The sequence below is a fragment of the Macaca thibetana genome, chromosome 1 (assembly GCF_024542745.1).
Source record: "Macaca thibetana thibetana isolate TM-01 chromosome 1, ASM2454274v1, whole genome shotgun sequence".
In the NCBI taxonomy this organism is placed as follows: domain Eukaryota; kingdom Metazoa; phylum Chordata; class Mammalia; order Primates; family Cercopithecidae; genus Macaca; species Macaca thibetana.
In genome coordinates this window covers 5,278,298-5,297,296 of record NC_065578.1, presented here as the reverse complement: position 1 = coordinate 5,297,296, position 18,999 = coordinate 5,278,298, and the positions used below count along the sequence as shown (strand labels likewise).

The 18,999-nt window shown below is 49.0% G+C and overlaps 2 protein-coding genes across 15 annotated transcripts in view; both read left to right on the top strand.

Moving 5' to 3' along the window:
- The window catches only part of CHD5 (chromodomain helicase DNA binding protein 5), a 239,481-nt gene that overhangs the window by 131,377 nt on the left and 89,105 nt on the right, over window positions 1-18,999 (top strand). The gene's annotated exons all lie outside the window — the stretch shown is intronic.
- Window positions 1-18,999, top strand: part of RPL22 (ribosomal protein L22) — a 286,932-nt gene that overhangs the window by 264,881 nt on the left and 3,052 nt on the right. For 9 of the 14 annotated variants that reach the window (XM_050787508.1, XM_050787445.1, XM_050787499.1 and 6 more), the window contains exons 2-4: window positions 6,112-6,145; window positions 7,973-8,077; window positions 13,340-13,464. In XM_050787508.1, the coding sequence (XP_050643465.1) occupies window positions 6,134-6,145; window positions 7,973-8,077; window positions 13,340-13,464 (242 nt within the window). In that variant the 5' untranslated portion in view covers window positions 6,112-6,133. Of the gene's footprint in view, window positions 1-5,196; window positions 5,215-6,111; window positions 6,146-7,972; window positions 8,078-13,339; window positions 13,465-18,999 lie in introns of those variants that run through there. The other 5 variants (XM_050787485.1, XM_050787466.1, XM_050787493.1 and 2 more) reach the window with 2 other exon arrangements.

The window sequence follows — 18,999 nt, the reverse complement described above, 5'->3', positions numbered from 1 at the left end:
ATTTGAGCTGTTTTCGTTTTGTTTTGTTTAAGACAGGATCTCACGCTGTCGCCCAGGCTGGAGCGCAGTGGCGCGATCATATCTCACTGCAGCCTCGGCTTCCTTCCACCTCAGTCTCCCAAGTAGCTGGGACTACAGCCGTGCACCACCACGCCCGGCTAATTTTGTTTTTTTTCTTTTTCTTAGAGACGGAGTTTTGCTCTTGTTGCCCAGGCTGGAGTGCAGTGGCATGATCTCGGCTCACTGCAACCTCCGCCTCCCGGGTTCAAGTGATTCTCCTGCCTTAGCCTCCCGAGTAGCTGGGATTGCAGCTGCACGCCACCAGGCCCAGGTAATTTTTTTGTATTTTTAGTAGAGATGGGGTTTCACCATGTTGGCCAGGCTGCTCTTGAACTCCTGACCTCAGGTGATCCGCCCACCTTGGCCTCCCAAAGTGCTAGGATTACAGGTGTGAGCCACTGAACCCAGCCTTTTTTTTTTTTTTTTTGTATTTTTAGTAGAAAAATAAAAAGTACAATGTGCTGCACACATTGGGGATTTTGCCGTGTTGCCCAGGCTGGTCTCCAACTCCTGGGCTCAAGCACTCTGCCTGCCTTGGCCTTCCAAAGTTGCTGGGATTACAGATGTGAGCCGCCTTGCCTTGCCTTGAGCTGGGTTTTGAAGGATGCGTAGGAGTAGGAGTTTGCTAGAAGAAGGAAGTGAATTCTAGAGAGAAACTAGTTGTTCTTTTGAGGACTGTCCCTAGCCCTGGTTCTATTTATGGACCAAATCATAATGACAATAGTAGCAATGGCTAATGTTTATGGGCCAAGATTTCTTTTTTTTTTTTTTTTTTTTGAGATGGAGTTTTGCTCTTGTTGCCCAGGCTGGAGTGTAATGGTGCCATCTCAGCTCACCAAAACTTCCGCCTCCCGGGTTCAAGCGATTCTCCTGCCTCAGCCTCCGGAGTAGCTGAGATTACAGGCATTCGCCACCATACCCAGCTAATTTTGTATTTTTAGGAGAGACAGGGTTTCTCCATGTTGGTCAGGCTGGTCTCGAACTCCCGACCTCAGGTGACCTGCCCGCCTTGGCCTCCCAAAATGCTGGGATTACAGGCATGAGCCACTGCGCCCAGCCTCTTTTTTTTTTGGGGGGGGGCAAGGGGAGGGAGGGTGGGGAGATATGGGCCAATATTCTAGTCTAAGCTGTTTAACTTCTTTTTTTTTTTTGAGACGGAGTCTCGCTCTGTCGCCCAGGCTGGAGTGCAGTGGCGCGATCTCGGGCTCACTGCAAGCTCTGCCTCCCAGGTTCATGTCATTCTCCTGGCTCAGCCTCCCGAGTAGCTGGGACTAGAGGTGCCTGCCACTATGCCCGGCTAATTTTGTTGGTATTTTTAGTAGAAACGGGGTTTCACCGTGTTAGCCGGGATGTTCTCCATCTCCTGACCTCGTGATCCAGCTGCCTCTGAACCCAGCCCTTTATTTATTTTATTTTTTTTCTGTATTTTTAGTAGAAAAATAAAAAGTACAATGTGCTGCACACATTGGGGGTTTTGCCTTGTTGCCCAGGCTGGTCTCCAACTCCTGGGTTCAAGTACTCTGCCTGCCTTGGCCTCCCAAAGTGCTGGGATTACAGGCGTGAGCCACTGTGCCTGGCCTAAGCTGTTTAATTTATATTAACTCATTTAATCTGGACAACACTCTTATGGTGCATTAGTTTCCCAGTAGGAGTTGAGTGCTTCGTTCATCCATTCATTCATGTCTGTATCTGTTCAACTAGTATTTATGGAGCATCTACCATGGGCACGTAGAAGGGAATACACCAGCCAAGGTTAATCAAGTACACAAATAAACAAATAATGACAGGCTGCATTAAATGCTTGGAAGAAAATCATAAGGATGATAGGCCGGGTGCCGTGGCTCATACCTGTAATCCCAGCTTTGGGAGCCCGAGGTGGGTGGATGACCCTGAGGTCAGGAGTTCGAGACCAGCCTGGCCAACATGGTGAAACCCCATCCCTACTAAACATACAAAAATTAGCCAGGCGCGGTGGCTCATGCCTGTTATCCCAGCACTTTAGGAGACTGAGGCAGGTGGATCACGAGATCAGGAGTTCGAGACCAGCCTGGCTAGCATGGTGAAACCCTGTCTCTACTAAAAATACAAAAAATTAGCCAGGTGTGGTGGCACGCACCTGGAGTCCCAGCTATTCGGGAGGCTGAGGCAGGAGAATTACTTGAACCTGGCAGGTGGAGGTTGCAGTGAGCCAAGATCGCGCCATTGCACTCCAGCCTGAGTGAGAATGAGACCTCTGTGTCAAAAAACAAACAAACAAACAAACAAACAAACAAAAAAGCTGGGTGTAGCGGTGCATGCCTGTAATCCCAGCTACTCTTGCGAGGCTGAGGCAGGAGAATCGAGATGGCACCACTGCACTCCTGCCTGGGTGACAGAGCGAGATTCCACCTAAAAAATTAAATAAATAAATAAATAAGGATGATACGATGGAGGGCAGCTGGGAGGGGCTTGAGCTGAGGACCACACTAGGTAACCACGAACAGAGAGGGGGAACTGAGCTTGAGACCCCCCAGAGGATAAGAAATTAAGAAAACCGGGAAGGCTGGGCATAGTGGCTCACACCCGTAATCCTAGCACTTTGGGAGGCCAGCATGGGTGAATCTCTTGAGCCCAGGAGTTCGAGACCAACTTGGGCAACATAGCAAGACTCCCCCTATCTATAAAAAATACTAAAACTTAGCTGGGCATGGTGGCTCCCGCTTGTAGTCCCAGCTACTTGAGAGGCTGAGGTGGAAGGATCGCTTGAGCCAGGCGGTTGAGGCTGCAGTGAGCTGTCACTGCACCTCTGCAGTCCCACCTTAGGTGACAGAGTAAGACCCTGTCTGAAAAGAAAAACAAACAAAAAAAGAAAAGCTGGGAAAAGTTCCAAGCAGAGGCAAGAACAAGTGCAAAGCCCCAGAAATGGGAAGACATTTAGAGACTAGAAGATCAATGTGGTTGCAGATGAAAGAGCTCAGGGTGGGGAGTGGGACTCAACATGGGATGGGAGTGAGGATGGAGGATGGGGGTGAGGCTGGAGAGGTGGGGGCAGGGCAGGGAGTGTGGGGTGAGGGATGAGGGTTGGAGTGTGGGGAGGTGGGGGTGAGGGTGAAGAGGTGAGAATGGGCTCATGGGGGTGAGGGTGATCTACGGGACACTAGTCTAGAGATGCCAAGGATGCCACTGGCTGCACTTGTGGGGAGTCCAGGGAGGGCTAGAGGCTGCACACATTGGCATGGGGAGTCATATTTAAAGGGAAGAGCATGGGTCTTGTCTAAAGATCAAGAGTAGATAAGGATGAAAGGAGGCTGTGATGGCTCCCACCTGTAATCCTAGCGCTTTGGGAAGCTGAGGCAGGAGGATTGCTTTAGCCCAGGAGTTCTAGATCAGCCTGGGCAACATAGCCATAGTGAGACACCAACTCTCTACAAAACAAAACAAAATAAAACAAAACAAAGAAAATGAAACATGCAGCTGGGCGTGGTGGTGCACACCTGTGGTCCCAGCTACTCAGGAGGCTGAGGTGGGATAGCTGGAGCCTAGGATGTCAAGGTTTCAGTGAGCCATGTTCGCACCACTGCACTCCAGCCTGGGCAACAGAGTGAGCCTGTTTCAAAAAAAAAAAAAAAAAAAAAGGGCTGGGCGCGGTGGCTCACGCCTATAATCCCAGCACTTTGGGAGGCCGAGACAGGCGGATCACGAGGTCAGGAGATCGACACCATCCTGGCTAACACGGTGAAACCCTGTCTCTACTAAAAAAATACAAAAAACTAGCCAGGCGAGGTGGCAGGCACCTATAGTCCCAGCTACTCGGGATGCTGAGGCAGGAGAATGGCATAAACCCGGGAGGCGGAGCTTGTAGTGAGCTGAGATCCGGCCACTGCACTCCAGCCTGGGCGACAGAGCAAGACTCCGTCTCAAAAAAAAAAAAAAAAAAAAGAAAGAAAAAGGAAAGAACAATAAAAGTCAACTGCTGAGAGGGAGGTTTAGGAAGGAAGGGCTGACATTATGACTGAGGTGTGAAATAGTCTTTTGGGCCAGGTGCAGTGGCTTATGCCTTGTAATCCCAGCACTTTGGGAGGCCAAGGTGGGAGGATCCCAGGAGTTTGAGGCTGCAGTAAGCTATGATCACATCACTGCACTCCAGCCTGGGCGACAGAGCGAGACTCCGTCTCAAAAACAAAACAAAACAAAAAACAAAAAACACAAAACAACAACAAAAAAAGGGAGATAGTCCCTTGGGGGAGAGATTTAGGATTGTCAGTAGCCCTGAGGGCTTGCTTAGGGTCCATTATCAGCCAGGGTCCAGTCAAAAGACAACAATAGTTTTTTTTTTTTTTTTTTGAGACGGAGTCTCGCTCTGTCGCCCAGGCTGGAGTGCAGTGGCGTGATCTCGGCTCACTGCAAGCTCCGCCTCCCGGGTTCACGCCATTCTCCTGCCTCAGCCTCCCGAGTAGCTGGGACTACAGGCGCCCACAACCGCGCCCGGCTAATTTTTTGTATTTTTAGTAGAGACGGGGTTTCACCGTGGTCTCGATCTCCTGACCTTGTGATCCGCCCGCCTCGGCCTCCCAAAGTGCTGGGATTACAGGCGTGAGCCACCGCGCCCGGCCAAACAATAGTTTTTAACTGAGATAATTTAATATAAAGGATTGTTACCTAGGTATAAAGATGTGTTTAGGTAACTGACGGGGTATAATACCAACAGTAGCAACTGCAGGAAGTAGCTGCCCCTCGTAGGGTGGTATTAGTAAAATGTAGATGCCTGAGGAGGGGGACGGGGAGGTGAAACCAGACATCTGAGGAGAGGGTGCTGCTTCGCTAGGGCTGGTGTCTCTGAGGAGAAGAAAACAAGGCTGATTCTGCACATGTTGGAATAAGTGCAGACTGGATTCCACTGCTGCTTCCAAATGTTCCAACTGCCACCTCCAGGATAAAGAAGCAAGAGTGGGTGACACCAGACAGGATAGGAACAAGCAGGAAGCAAAGCCCCCTATTGATAGAGCCAAACCAGGATCAGCTGGAAAGCAGAAGTGTTTGCAGGGGCCCAGCCTGGGCATTGTAGAGCCAAAAACAACACGTGGCTTTGGAGCTTGGTCAACCGGCCCCAGAGGCCTGAGTTGAAAGCTAGACCCATCAGCACAGTGTCTCCTCCAGTGACTGGACTTTTGCTAGGTGAGTACACTGAAGCCAGGTAAAGAGAGTGGAGAGTGTGTGCCACTGAGTGATTGACAATTCAGGATCCTGGAATATAATTCCATGAGGACGCAGGGGGTGAGTGGGTGCAAAGTAGCCCAGTTCAAGGGACCTGCGGGCCTGGGGATGAGGACCTTTGCTTCTCCACATGCGGTCCATGGACTCACAGCATCAGCGTCGTCTGAGAGCTTGTGAGAAATGCAGAATTTCAGGCCACTGGGACCGCTGGAATTGGAATCTGCATTTTCCAGATCTCCCGGTGGTCCTCAACTACATATTGGTTTGGGATGGGAAACTAGAAGGCTTGGGCTAGGAAACTAGGGGGTGGTGATCAGCGGGTGGGCGGCTTGGCGGCAGCAAGAAGGACAGGCGCTGAGAGACAGCCCCTGGGCATGAACTTCCAAACTGGGGCTTTTTAAGTAGGAGGAAGCCATGGTGGTCTGGCATTGGGACCTCTGAACGAAATTTCCCTGTGGCCAGAAGGAATTTCCCCACTTCCTCAAGTTAGTAGATTCGATTCCCATCCCACTAGCTGGTAATTTACAGTATAGTGAATTTCCTTATTTATTTTTTCTTCCCAAGACTTTCAAAAAGTAAAGCCAATCCCTTTATTTGTTTTTGGGCTCGTCCAGTCTGGCTTCCCCCCTACGATCATTCGCAGTGGGACAGCCCGCCCGGCCTCCTTCCTTCCCCCGAAACCCTCCAGGCCTGGGAGAGGACGCGTTTTGCATTCAGGGAAAACCAATCGTTCCCCTATCGTACATAACCAAGAGAAATGGTGGCGGACGAGGGGCGTGGTAAAGCGATTAGTGCGGCCTGGACCCTGCGTGCCTTGCGCGCTGCGGGCTCTTTGCGTCTGCGTAGTTCGCTCACCTCCCTTTCTAACTCCGCTGCGGCCATGGCTCCAGTGGTTAGTATGGCTCCGCGTGAGGCCTCGGCTCCAGGGGAGGCACGTGGGCCTCGCCGAGCCCGGCATCTACCCAGGCTTGCTGGGGACGGCGCCCTGCAGCGTCCTGCTGGGGTGGGCTGGCAGGTCGACCGGAGCGGGCCAGAGCCCCTGCCGATCCCAGCACGTTGTAGGCGGAGGAGGCCGCGGCCCGAGGCCCGTGAGGGAGATCCGGGAGGTTTCGGAGGCCGGGGCTCGGGCTCGGGCCCCAGCTAGGGGCCAGCGGGGAGCTGGAGCCTGGAGACTGCGGGCTGGGCCGGCCACTGGTTCTTGGACCCCGGCCCGGGGCCTGATTACCTGGGTGGAGGGCGAGGAAGAAGAACGGGACCTGCTACCCTGGGGAGCCGCGCATTCGGAAGTGCACGGCCAAGACTCAGGGACGAATCCGCGGAAGGGCGGCTTGGTCGGCCTGCTTTCGGAGAGGAGGCCCGGATTTGAGGAGCTTTTTAGAGTCCCCAGAGGAAATTAGTTTATCAGGGCGCACTGCACAGACTCGAACGGGTGCTACGGGTGGTGTAGGGCGAAGGCTCTCATTCCATTCTCCTGTAGCTAGGCTGGGACCGGGCTGTGCGGCGCCCTCCTAGGTTATTTGAGAAAGTTGTTTTTCCATGTTCTATGTCCCAAGATCCTACTTTTTCTCTTTTGTTGGGACTCCCTGGTTAACATTTCCGGTTCTTCTGCTCTTTCTGTCTGGTTGGGCTTTTAAATGCATTTTGGTTTAAAACCTTGATGGAAAAGTATCAAGCCCATTGTGGGTAGGTCTCTTGATTGATTGTGTATGTTCGGAATAGATCTTAAAGCATCCCTCTTAGATTGTTACTGGGAAGAGACGTAAAAAAATAAATCAGTGATTTTTGTAGTGGCCAAATGTTTGAAAAGTTGATCCAGTTAACACAAGTTTTAGATGAAGTTCTTTTAAACATAAAGGAAGGAAGGTAAGATGTGTTCTTGGAAAGGTCTATTTAGTTCTGCAAAGCTTTTAAACGTGAAAGTACAGGTTGGTACGATGCACAAGTGCGTTAATGGTGTCAAGTTTGTAGAGGGATGAGATTAACACAAGCCTCTTCATAAGTGAAGAAACTGGAACCTTGTAGGATGTGCTTTGCCGGGTGGTTTGGAAGTACTAATGCATAGACTAAATGCATCAAAATGTCAGAAATTCTTGACGGTAGTGTTGTAATAAGATTCTAGGTTTTAGCCTTAACCTTGTCCGAGCTGGAGTGGACAGGCAGCTAGAATACTTTGCAACTCCCTTCATGAAAAGGTGGATGAGACAGGATGAAGGGTGATGAACTAAGATGTATCAGGACCGTACTCTGAACATGTAGGAGAAGGATTGATTTCACATGAAAATTGTGGGTATGCAAGGCATTTTGTATGCCTGTACTCTAATTCTGGAAAAAAATAAAATAGTATTTTTTGAAATTGTATCTGGGAATGTTCGGGCAAATAAAAGGAAATGTTCATTTCATTGTGGTTCATAAAGTAAGAGACCTTCATGCCTGTACAGATTGGGGAGACTGGAAAGTTTGAGTGGGTCAAGAGTGCTAGAATGATTTTCCCTTCAAAAGCGCATGACCCCAGGCCCGAAACTTGTAGAGCAGCATCTGCCCTCATTACACCTCTGGCACTCAGGCAGTGATGCCTCTTGGCCCTCTTGCAAAGGGAGCACAGCTCCATGAGTTTTGTATTTGTATGGACTTTTATACCTACGACATTTCTGGTTCTGTTAATCTCGTTTTTCTGACTGGTTGAATCTTCATCTCTGTTATCATTTGTGTGTTTTCTTAGAAAAAACTTGTGGCGAAGGGGGGCAAAAAAAAGAAGCAGGTTCTGAAGTTCACTCTTGATTGCACCCACCCTGTAGAAGATGGAATCATGGATGCTGCCAATTTTGTAAGTTACATCCTTACTGCCACTCAGGTGGTGACGAACATTTTGAGATAGTGTTGAGAAAACCTACTGGGGTGCATTTCTGTTTTCAGGCTTATAGGCAGCTTCACAGGTCTGGCTGTATCATTTCACCCTGGGAATGTGGGCAGATTACTTGTTTGTTTCCAAGTCTTGCTTCCTCTTGTGTGTGCAACAGTTGTGAGGAGTGAAAGGAGATGGACTTAGAATAAGCAAGAAGGACTCTAGCACAGAGGTGTTGGAGGACTATCTTGTTTTTCTCCTTTAGTTTCCACAAATGATTTTACTTGAAAGTTACCAAGAAACAGGCCAGGCGTGGTGGCTCACGCCTATAATCCCAACACTTTGGGAGGCCGAGGCGGGCAGATCATGAGGTCAGGAGTTCGAGAGCAGTCTGGCCAACATAGTGAAACCCCGTCTCTACTAAAGATACAAAAAATTAGCTGGGTGTGGTGGTGTGCACCTGTAATCCCAGCTACTCGGGAGGCTCCTGTAGGAGAATTGCGTGAATATGGGAGGTAGAGAGCACCATTGCACTCCATCTCGGGAGATAGTGCGAGACTCCTTCTCAAAGACAAAAAAAAAAGTTATTGAGAAACAGACAAATTTCATCGGGTCCATGGCATCCCCCTTGCTCTTTGGTGTGTTTAAGCATAAGTGAGGGACCCTGATCCTAACTGTGGGCTGCCTCTGTCCTGGGTCTCACTGCTTAGATGTGGAGCTTTGGACAGGTGGCAGCAGTTCCCGAAGCTTTCTATGATATGAAGCATCTGAGCTTTGGTATTTAAAGTATCCTGCTTGCTAAATTGTAATTGGAGCTTTTTTTTGTTTTTTCCCTCACATCTTGCTCTGTGCTGATTTTTTGCCCCTGTGTTTAGCCCATTCCCCAATATTCCTCTATCTTATTGCAATCTAGAAATATTAAGTAATCCCTCTGCCACATTTGACTCAGCAGTTTGGTTTTGACATTTTATTCTTTTTCCTCTAATAGCCATGTTTGGGAGATTCAGATTTGTGTGCAGAAGTCTCCTAAATTTGCATTTGCTCTAAATTCTCCAGACGGTTGAACTATTGCCAGGATCAGTATCATTACAACAAAAATAATTTTTAAACACAAAATAATTATGGTCACGAATTATCCAGAATGGAATTTGGGTAATCTCTTAGTTTATTGCCTTTATGTAGATGTTGTTTGTATCTGTGTCCTTCAAGAAATCCCTTATTTCCTTAGTTCTTTCTCTATCCAGTGACTTCTGGCTTTTCTCTGTGGCCTCCTCTTTCTCAACTTTGGTGTCTTCCAGTTTGGTATTCACATGGTGGCCCTGTTCTGGCATTATTCCTGCCTTCCTCTGAGCCATTCCCTCAGCCCACTCATCTGTTTGTGTGATTGTCTTTCCTTCTGGAAGCCTCCTTAGGATAGAAAACTTAAGTCATTTATGAATCTTGAGATGCAGAATTCAAGATTTCTGACCTAAGGCCGGGCGCGGTGGCTCAAGCCTGTAATCCCAGCACTTTGGGAGGCCGAGACGGGCGGATCACGAGGTCAGGAGTTCGAGACCATCCTGGCTAACACGATGAAACCCCGTCTCTACTAAAAAAAAAAAAATACAAAAAACTAGCCGGGCGAGGTGGTGGGCGCCTGTAGTCCCGGCTACTCGGGAGGCTGAGGCAGGAGAATGGTGTAAAAACCCGGGAGGCGGAGCTTGCAGTGAGCTGAGATCCGGCCACTGCACTCCACCCTGGGCGACATAGCAAGACTCCGTCTCAAAAAAAAAAAAAAAAAAAAAAAAAAAAAAAAAAAAAAAAAAGATTTCTGACCTAATCACTCTGTGCCCCATCTCTGGTTAACGTATACTGTTTATTTTATTTATTTGATTTGTTTTTTGATACCAAGTTTTGCTCTTGTTGCCCAGGCTGGAGTGCAATGGCGTAATCTCGGCTCACTGCAGTCTCCGTTTCCCGGGTTCAAGCCATTCTGGTGTCTCAGCCTCCCGAGTAGCTGGGATTACAGGCGCCTGCCACCACGCCTGGCTAATTTTTGTATTAGTAGAGATGGGGTTTCTCCATGTTGGTCAGGCTAGTCTCCAACCCCCGACTTTAGTTGATCGACCCGCTTTGGCCTCCCAAAGTGCTGGGATTACAGGCGTGAGCCACCGCGCCTGGCCATTTTATTTTATTTTTATTTATTTATTTTTGAGACGGAATCTCACTCTGTTGCCCGGGCTGGAGTGCAGTGGCGTGATCTTGACTCACTGCAACTTCCACCTCCCAGGTTTAAGTGATTCTCTTTCCCAGCCTCCCGAGTAGCTGGGATTACAGGCGTGCGCCACCATGCCCAACTAATTTGTGTATTTTTGTGGTAGAGATGGCGCTTTGCCATGTTGGCCAGGCTGGTCTCGAACTCCTGACCTCAGGTGATTTGCCTACCTCGGCCTCACAAAGTGTTTGGATTACAAGCATGAACCGCTGTGCCCAGCCACATTTTTTTTTTTTTTTTTTTTTTTTTTTTTTGAGACGGAGTCTCGCTCTGTCGCCCAGGCTGGAGTGCAGTGGCCGGATCTCAGCTCACTGCAAGCTCCGCCTCCCGGGTTCACGCCATTCTCCTGCCTCAGCCTCCCGAGTAGCTGGGACTACAGGCACCCGCCACCTCGCCCGGCTAGTTTTTTTTTTTTTGTATTTTTAGTAGAGACGGGGTTTCACCGTGTTAGCCAGGATGGTCTCGATCTCCTGACCTCGTGATCCACCCGTCTCGGCCTCCCAAAGTGCTGGGATTACAGGCTTGAGCCACCGCGCCCGGCCTTTTTTTTTTTTTTTTTTTTAAAGGAGTCTTGCTATTTGTCACCCAGGCTGGAGTGCAGTGGCGTGATCTCGGCTCACTGCAAGCTCTGCCTCCCGGGTTCACACTATTCTCCTGCCTCAGCCTCCCGAGTAGCTGGGACTACAGGCATCTGTCACCATGCCCGGCTAATTTTTTGTGTTTTTAGTAGAGATGGAGTTTCACTGTATTAGCCAGGATGATCTCGATCTCCTGACCTTGTGATCCACCTGCCTTGGCCTCCCAAAGTGCTAGGATTACAGGCGTGAACCACCGCACCCAGCCCCAAATTTTTATTTATTTATTTATTTTGAGACGGAGTCTCGCTCTGTTGCCCAGGCTGGAATGCAGTGGCGCGATCTCGACTCACTGCAAGCTCCGCCTCCTGGGTTCACACCCTTCTCCTGCCTCAGCCTCCCGAGTAGCTGGGACTACAGGCGCCCACCGCCATGCCCGGCTAATTTTCTGTATTTTTAGTAGAGATGGGGTTTCACAGTGTTAGCCAGGATGGTGTCGATCTCCTGACCTCGTGATCCGCCCACCTCGGCATCCCAAATTTTTATTTTTTGAGAAAGGGTCTGTTGTCCAGGCTGGAGGGCAGTAGCATGATCCTGGCTCACTGCAGCCTCAACCTGATAGGCCCAAGTGATCCTTCCACCTCAGCCTCTGGAATAGCTGGGACCACAGGCATGCACCACCATACTGAGCTAATTTTTAAATTCTTTTCTAGAAAAAGGATCTTCCAACTAAGTTGCCCAGGCTTGTCTTGAACTTGAGGGCTCAAGCGATCTTCCTGCCTTGGCTTCCCAACGTGCCGGGTTTACAGGCATGAGCTACTGCACCCAGCCAGTTAACATACTTTGTACTGGAGTTTTTAAATAGAAAATTATAGGAATTTTGAGCTGGAAGGGACTTCATGTCATTGCAATAGCAAGAAAACAACTAAAAAGGTCCTTTTTGGGCAAAGCTTTCTGAAGCACAACAAGGAGGTGAAAGTCTTGCTGAGGCCCACACGGGAGTTTGCAGAGAATGTCTCAGGCTCCTGAGTGACTGCTGCTTCTGCTGTACCACACATGGCCCTGGACCAGGTCTAGAATTGTTTCGGTCACTATGTCTTTGCTCTTTCTACTAGGTTGAAGGCTTATTTTCTGATAGTGCTGTGAACAGTGTTTTATACGCCTTAGATTCAGAAGTTGCTTTTAGCTTTGGTTGCATGTACCTTGTAAAAGTTTGTTTTATTTATGTATTTTTTGAGACAGGGTCTCTCTGTCCCCCAGGCTGGAGTGCAGTGGCGTGATCTCGGCTCATGGCAACCTCCGCCTCCTGGGCTCAAGCAATCCTCCTGCCTCAGCCTCCTGAGTAGCTGGGACTACAGGTGCATGCCACCACACCTGGCTGATATTTGTATTTTTTGTGGAGATAGGGTTTTGCCATGTTGCCTAGCCTGGTCTCAAATTCCTGAGCTCAGGTGATCCACCCACCTCAGCCTCCCAAAGTGCTGGGATTACAGGCTTATCTCATAAAAATTTAGCCTTGGGTTTCCTGTCTACTCTTGTGTTGCCCACTAAGCCTTTCATGGAGAGGCATAGTTGACCTTGTGTGGAAGAAGTCAAGTATGTTTACAGTGGGATGTCGTCTCATAGTATGTATGTAAATGGGATTTGTTACCATTTTTTAAAAAGACTGAACATTTAAGAAACAGATATTAGGGCCAGGCGTGGTGGCTCACACCTGTAATCCCAACGCTTTGGGAGACCGTGGTGGAAGGATCGCTCGAGCCCAGGAGTTTGAGACCAACCTGGGCATCATAAAGAGACCCCTTCTCTTAAAAAAAAGATGAAGCCAGGCGCAGTGGCTCACGCTTGTAATCCCAGCACTTTGGGAGGCAGAGGTGGACGGATCACCTGAAGTTGGGAGTTTGAGACCAGCGTGACCAACATGGAGAAACCCAGTCTCTACTAAAAATACAAAATTAGCTGGGCGTGGTGGCAAATGCCTGTAATCCCAACTACTCAGGAGGCTGAGCAGGAGGATTGCTTGAGCCCAGGAGGCGGAGGTTGCCATGAGCCGAGATTGTGTCATTGCACTCCAGCTTGGGCAACTAGAGCTAACCTCCATCTCAAAAAAAAAAAAAAGATTATAACATTAGCTGGGGCCAGGTGGGATAGCTCATGCCTGTAATCCTAGCACTTCGAGAGGCTGAGGTGGGAGGATCACTTGAGTCTGGGAGGTGGAGACTTGAGCCTGGGAGATTGAGAGTGGAGTGAGCTGTGATTGGGCGGCTGCATTCCTGCCTGGGCGACAGAGTGAGACTGTCTCCAAAACCAAAACAAGAAACGATGTTAGTTCAGTGTTGGGAGACAAAAAAATAAAATATTCTGTTAAGACAGATGAACCTGTCACTTCATTGGTCAATTTAATGATTTCTACAGGAGCAGTTTTTGCAAGAAAGGATCAAAGTGAACGGAAAAGCTGGGAACCTTGGTGGAGGGGTGGTGACCATCGAAAGGAGCAAGAGCAAGATCACCGTGACATCTGAGGTGCCTTTCTCCAAAAGGTACGGGAGGGAAGTGTGTGTGGCCTGCGTGTACCCAGTGCTCAGCCCGCCTTTTCCCTGCACGGGAGTGGGGGCACCCGCAGAGTGATTGGCTTGCATCTGTTAATTTCTGGAACTATGCCCAGTGCAGGAGGCAGTGGATAAATGCTATTATGGTCGTTAACAATAGTCAACTTTTGATTTTGTCTTTCACAGGCTAAAGTTTTTTTTTTTTTTTTGTGCTGGAGTCTCACTCCGTTGCCCAGGCTGTTGTGCAGCGGCGCGATCTCGTTTCACTGCAACCTCTGCCACCTGGGTTCAAGCAGTTGTCCTGCCTCAGCCTTCTGAGTAGCTGAGATTACAGGCACCTGCCACCACGCCCAGCTAATTTTTGTATTTTTAGTAGAGACTGGGGTTTCACCATGTTGGCCAGGCTGCTCTCAAACTCCTCCCCTCAAGTGATCCACCTACCTTGGCCTCCCAAAGTGCTGGGATTACAGGCCTGAGCCACCATGCCCGGCCAGGCTAAATTATTTTAAACAGTAAGGTACTCAGACTTGCTTACAAGACTGTTTTCTCAAAAATATTCTTGGCTGGGCACAGTGGCTTATGCTTGTAATCCCAGCACTTTGGGAGGCTGATACAGGATGATTGCTTGAGCCCAGGAGTTTGAGACCAGCCTGGGCAACATAGTGAGACCTCCGTCTCTACAAGAGTTAAAATTAGCTGGGCATGGTGACATGTGCCTGTAGTCCAGCCAGTTGCGGGGCTGAAGTGGGAGGATGGCTTGAGTCCAGGAGGTCAGGGTTGTAATGAGCTGTGATTGTGCCACTGCAGGTCAGCTTGGGTGACAGAGTGAGACCCTATTTCAAAAAAAAAAAATTGCTTCCTGTTTCCAGATCACAATAAGAACTTACCTTTTGTTTTTGAAATCGAGGCTTGCTCTGTTGCCCAGGTTGGAGTGCAATGGCGCCATCTTGGCTCACTGCAACCTCTGCCTCCCGGGTTCAAGCGATTCTCCTGCCTCAGCCTCCCGAGTTTTTGGAATTGCAGGCGTGTGCCACCATGCCCAGTTAATTTTTTGTATTTTTTTTTTTTTTTTTTTTTTTTTTTTTTTTTTTTTGAGACGGAGTCTCGCGTCGCCCGGGCTGGAGTGCAGTGGCCGGCTTTCCGCCTCCCGTGCCATTTGGCCCAGCCTCCCGGTCTGGAAGGCTCTTAACTCGTGTTAGCCAGGTGATTTGCCTGATCCACCCCTCGGCCTCCCCAAAGGCTTGTGCAGGGATTTTTATAGCGCATGCCGTGTTGGCCAGGCTGGTCTGGAACTCTTAACCTCAGGTGATTTGCCCCACTCCCAAAGTGCAGGGATTATAGGCATGTGCCACCGCACCTGCCCCACACCCGGCTAATTCTTGTATTTCCTTTTTTTTGAGACAGAGTCTCACTCTGTCGCCCAGGCTGGAGTGCAGTGGCGCGATCTCAGCTCACTGCAACCTCCGGCTCCCAGGTTCAGGCAATTCTCTTGCCTCTGCCTCCTGCGTAGCTGGGATTACCGGCACCTGCCACCACACCTGGCTAATTTTTTTTGTTTTTTAGTAGAGACAGGGTTTCACCATCTTGGCCAGGCTGGTCTCGAACTCCTGACTTCGTAATCCACCTGCTTTGGCCTCCCAAAGTGCTGGAATTACAGGCATGAGCCACCGTGCCTGACCTAATTCTTGTATTTTTAGTAGATACGGGGTTTCGCCGTGTTTGCCAGACTGGTCTTGAACTCCTGACCTCAGGTGAACCACCATGCCCGGCCAAGAGCTTTCCTTTTGAATTCCAGTTGCTTCCCTTGTAAGTGCTACTTTGGCACTGAACAAGGAATCTGAAGACCTCAATTTAGACCTAGTCTACTCTAGTTAATTCCTGGGGGCCCATTTTCTTTCATTTCAAAATGGAGGCATTAATTTGCTGGTTCCCTCGAATGTTATGTGTTGGTTTTTGAGGATGAGGTTAAAATACTTTACCAGTTGCTGAAGAATTGGATATGCTTATACTCAGCTCCTAGCCTGGGGCTGTGGCCTGTTAGGAGCTTTTAATCATACTAAATCCGAGCACTTTGGGAGGCCGAGGTTGGAAGATCACCTGAGGTTGGGAGTTCGAGACCAGCCTGACCAACATGGAGAAACCCCGTCTCTACTAAAAATACAAAATTAGCTGGGCGTGGTGGTGCATGCCTGTAATCTCAGCTACTCGGGAGGCTGAGGCAGGAGAATGGCTTGAACCAGGGAGGCGGAGGTTGTGGTGAGCTGAGATTGCACCATTGCACTCCAGCCTGGGCAACAAGAGCAAAACTCTGTCTCAAAAAAAAAAAAAAAAAAAAAAAACAACATAGTAAATCAAGTTGTGGGAAATTTTAAGGTATGTTAGTACAAATTGGTTGTAGTTAATGCTTTTATTTTTAGCTATGTCAGTGAAGAAATGACTTTGAAGCTTCAGTGAAGTCCTCACAGTCTGCCTGGGAAGCAGTGAGAGTGGGGCTTCCGGGGGGTGCAAAGCCTCCGTCTGGTCTGCTGGGCCGTAGCAGAGCCCTTGGGGAAGATTCTGTTACCTTTCTGTGACCTGTTTATCAGGGTGAGAGTGTCTCCTGGCATGCGTCACTTCCATTTTCGCAAATTTTCCTTTCTTTATCCAGTAGAGAAGGGAAGGTGCCTTAGTCATCTGTCACAGCTTTCTTTTCTTGATGATAACAGTTTATTTTCCTGAAAGGTTCAAGGTGTCCCGAATCTAGAACTTTTTTGGTCTCTGAATTTGTACGGGGTTTTTATTTGTTTATTTTTTTGAAAAGGAGTTTTGATCTTGTCTAGGCTGGAGTGCAACGGTGCAATCTCAGCTCACTGAAACCTCTGCCTCCCAGGTTCAAGCAATTCTCCTGCCTCAGCCTCTCAAGTAACTGGGATTATAGGCGCCCTCCATGACGCCTGGCTAATGTTTTGTCTTTTTTTTTTTTTTTTTTTTTGAGACGGAGTCTCGCTCTGTCGCCCAGGCTGGAGTGCAGTGGCCAGATCTCAGCTCACTGCAAGCTCCGCCTCCCGGGTTCGGGCCATTCTCCTGTCTCAGCCTCCTGAGTAGCTGGGACTACAGGCGCCCGCCACCTCGCCCGGCTAGTTTTTTTTTTTTTTTTTTTGTATTTTTTTAGTAGAGATGGGGTTTCACCGTGTTAGCCAGGATGGTCTCGATCTCCTGACCTAGTGATCCGCCCGTCTCGGCCTCCCAAAGTGCTGGGATTACAGGCTTGAGCCACCGCGCCCGGCCTGTTTTTTGTTTTTTAAACCTGATTTTTTTCCCCCAGTGTTCTATTAGGGATTTTTTTTTTCCTTTTTTTTAGATAGGGTCTTACTCTGTTGCCCAGGCTGGAGAGCAGTGGGGCAATCATAGCTCACTCTAGCCCTCATCTCCTGGCTCAAAACAGTCCTGCCTCAGCCTCCCAAATAGCTGGGACTACACGAGTGCCCCTCCATGCCCGACTGGATCAGGAAAAATTTAAACCACCTGAAATTTTGAATTAAACAACTTCATCTGAATACAATATGGTGGAAATAATTGACAAAAGTATACTTTTTGGATGGAATGACCAAATTGATTTATCTTTGTGTAGGGAAAAGTGGACAGTTGAATTGAGATCTTCACACTTTGTGGTGATTGCTTTGTTGGTGTGGAGATTGCTTTGTTGGTGTGGCAATTGTTGGTGTGGAGATTGCTTTGTTGGTGTGGAGATTGCTTTGTTGGTGTGGAGCACTGTAACAGTGCTCCTTTTTTGGAGATGGTGAGTCTGTTGGTTCATGACATTTGGGTCCCTGTTAATATGCCAGGGATCCAGGTTGGGCACGGTGGCTCACGCCTGCAATCCCAGCACTTTGGGAGGCCGAGGCAGGTGGATCACCTGAGGTCTGGAGTTTCAGACCAGCCTGATCAACATGGAGAAACCCCATCTCTACTAAAAATACAAAAATTAGCTGGGTGTGGTAGCACGCACCTGAAATCCCAGCTACTCGGGAGGCTGAGGCAGGAGAATCGCTTGAACCCAGGAGGCGGAGGTTGTGGTGAGCCAAGATCGCGCCATTGCACTCCAGCCTGGGCAACAAGAGCGAAATTCTGTCTCAAAAAAAATAAAAATAAAAAATATGCCAGGGATCTATCTGAGCATCCCATGTAGTCCTTGCTATGGTCTGAAGAGATGGTTAGCACCAGGAGTCCCCTTCCACTGTGGGAAAAACAGCTTGGTTAGATTAATTGGCTCTGCCATGGGTTTGTGTGTTGTGAAATTCCCTCTTTATGGCTTGGGAAGATTCGGAATAGCCTCAGGGCCACGTAAGCAAGCTGGTGAGAGAGGTGCCAAGATTGTGGTGCACTTCATCTTTTTTATTTTATTTTATTTTATTTTATTTTATTTTATTTTATTTTATTTTATTTTTTTTGAGACAGAGTCTCGCTCTGTCACCCAGGCTGGAGTGCAGTGGCCGGATCTCAGCTCACTGCAAGCTCCACCTCCCGGGTTTACGCCATTCTCCTGCCTCAGCCTCCCAAGTAGCTGGGACTACAGGCGCCCGCCACCTCGCCCGGCTAGTTTTTTGTATTTTTTAGTAGAGACGGGGTTTCACCGTGTTAGCCAGGATGGTCTTGATCTCCTGACCTCGTGATCCGCCCGTCTCGGCCTCCCAAAGTGCTGGGATTACAGGCTTGAGCCACCGCGCCCGGCCATTATTTTTTTTTAAATTAAAAAAAAAAATGTTGTGTAGGGACAGGGTCTTGCCATGTTGCCCAGGCTGATCTCGAACTTGTAGGTTCAAGGGATCCTCTCACCTTGGCCTCACAAAGTGTTGGGATTACAGGCATGAGCCACCGCACCCAGCCCTTAGGTCATCTTTATGTAGTTAGGGTGTTGGGCACAAAAGCCAGTTGTTGCCTTTCCATAAAGAATGAGTGTTTCGGCCGGGCGCGGTGGCTCACGCCTGTAATCCCAGCACTTTGGGAGGCTGAGGTGAGACCAGCCTGGCCAACATGGCAAAACCCCTGTCTCTACTGAAATTACAAAAATTAGTTGGACATGGTGTTGTGCGCCTGTAATCCCAGCTACTTGGGAGACTGAGGCACAAGAATTGCTTGAATCCTGGAGGCAGAGGTTGCAGTGAGCCTGGGCCACAGAATGAGATTCTGTCTCAGAAAAAAAGAATGAGTTTTCTAACGATCCCGCTGCTGTGGTGAGTGTTTAGCTCTCACCCGGCTAAAGCAGCGATTGGGCAGGCCGATTGAGAGGCTTGGTGCTTTCTGGGCATGAGCGCAGTGCAGGGTGGCATTCTGTCCCTGTGTGTTTGGTGGTGAGCAGGAGCGAGTGTGCGCACAGCCCTAAGAAGCAGTCCTCATCGTCCAAACAACCTCAGAAGGGGGTTTGACTCTGAGGTGATGTGTGCGCAGTGCTTACAGCTCGTTGGAAACCTACTATTTTCTCCGTAAAAAGTATTGAGGTTGCATATTTAACTGTAAAATTTCTATCATGTTATCTTTCTCCAGTGG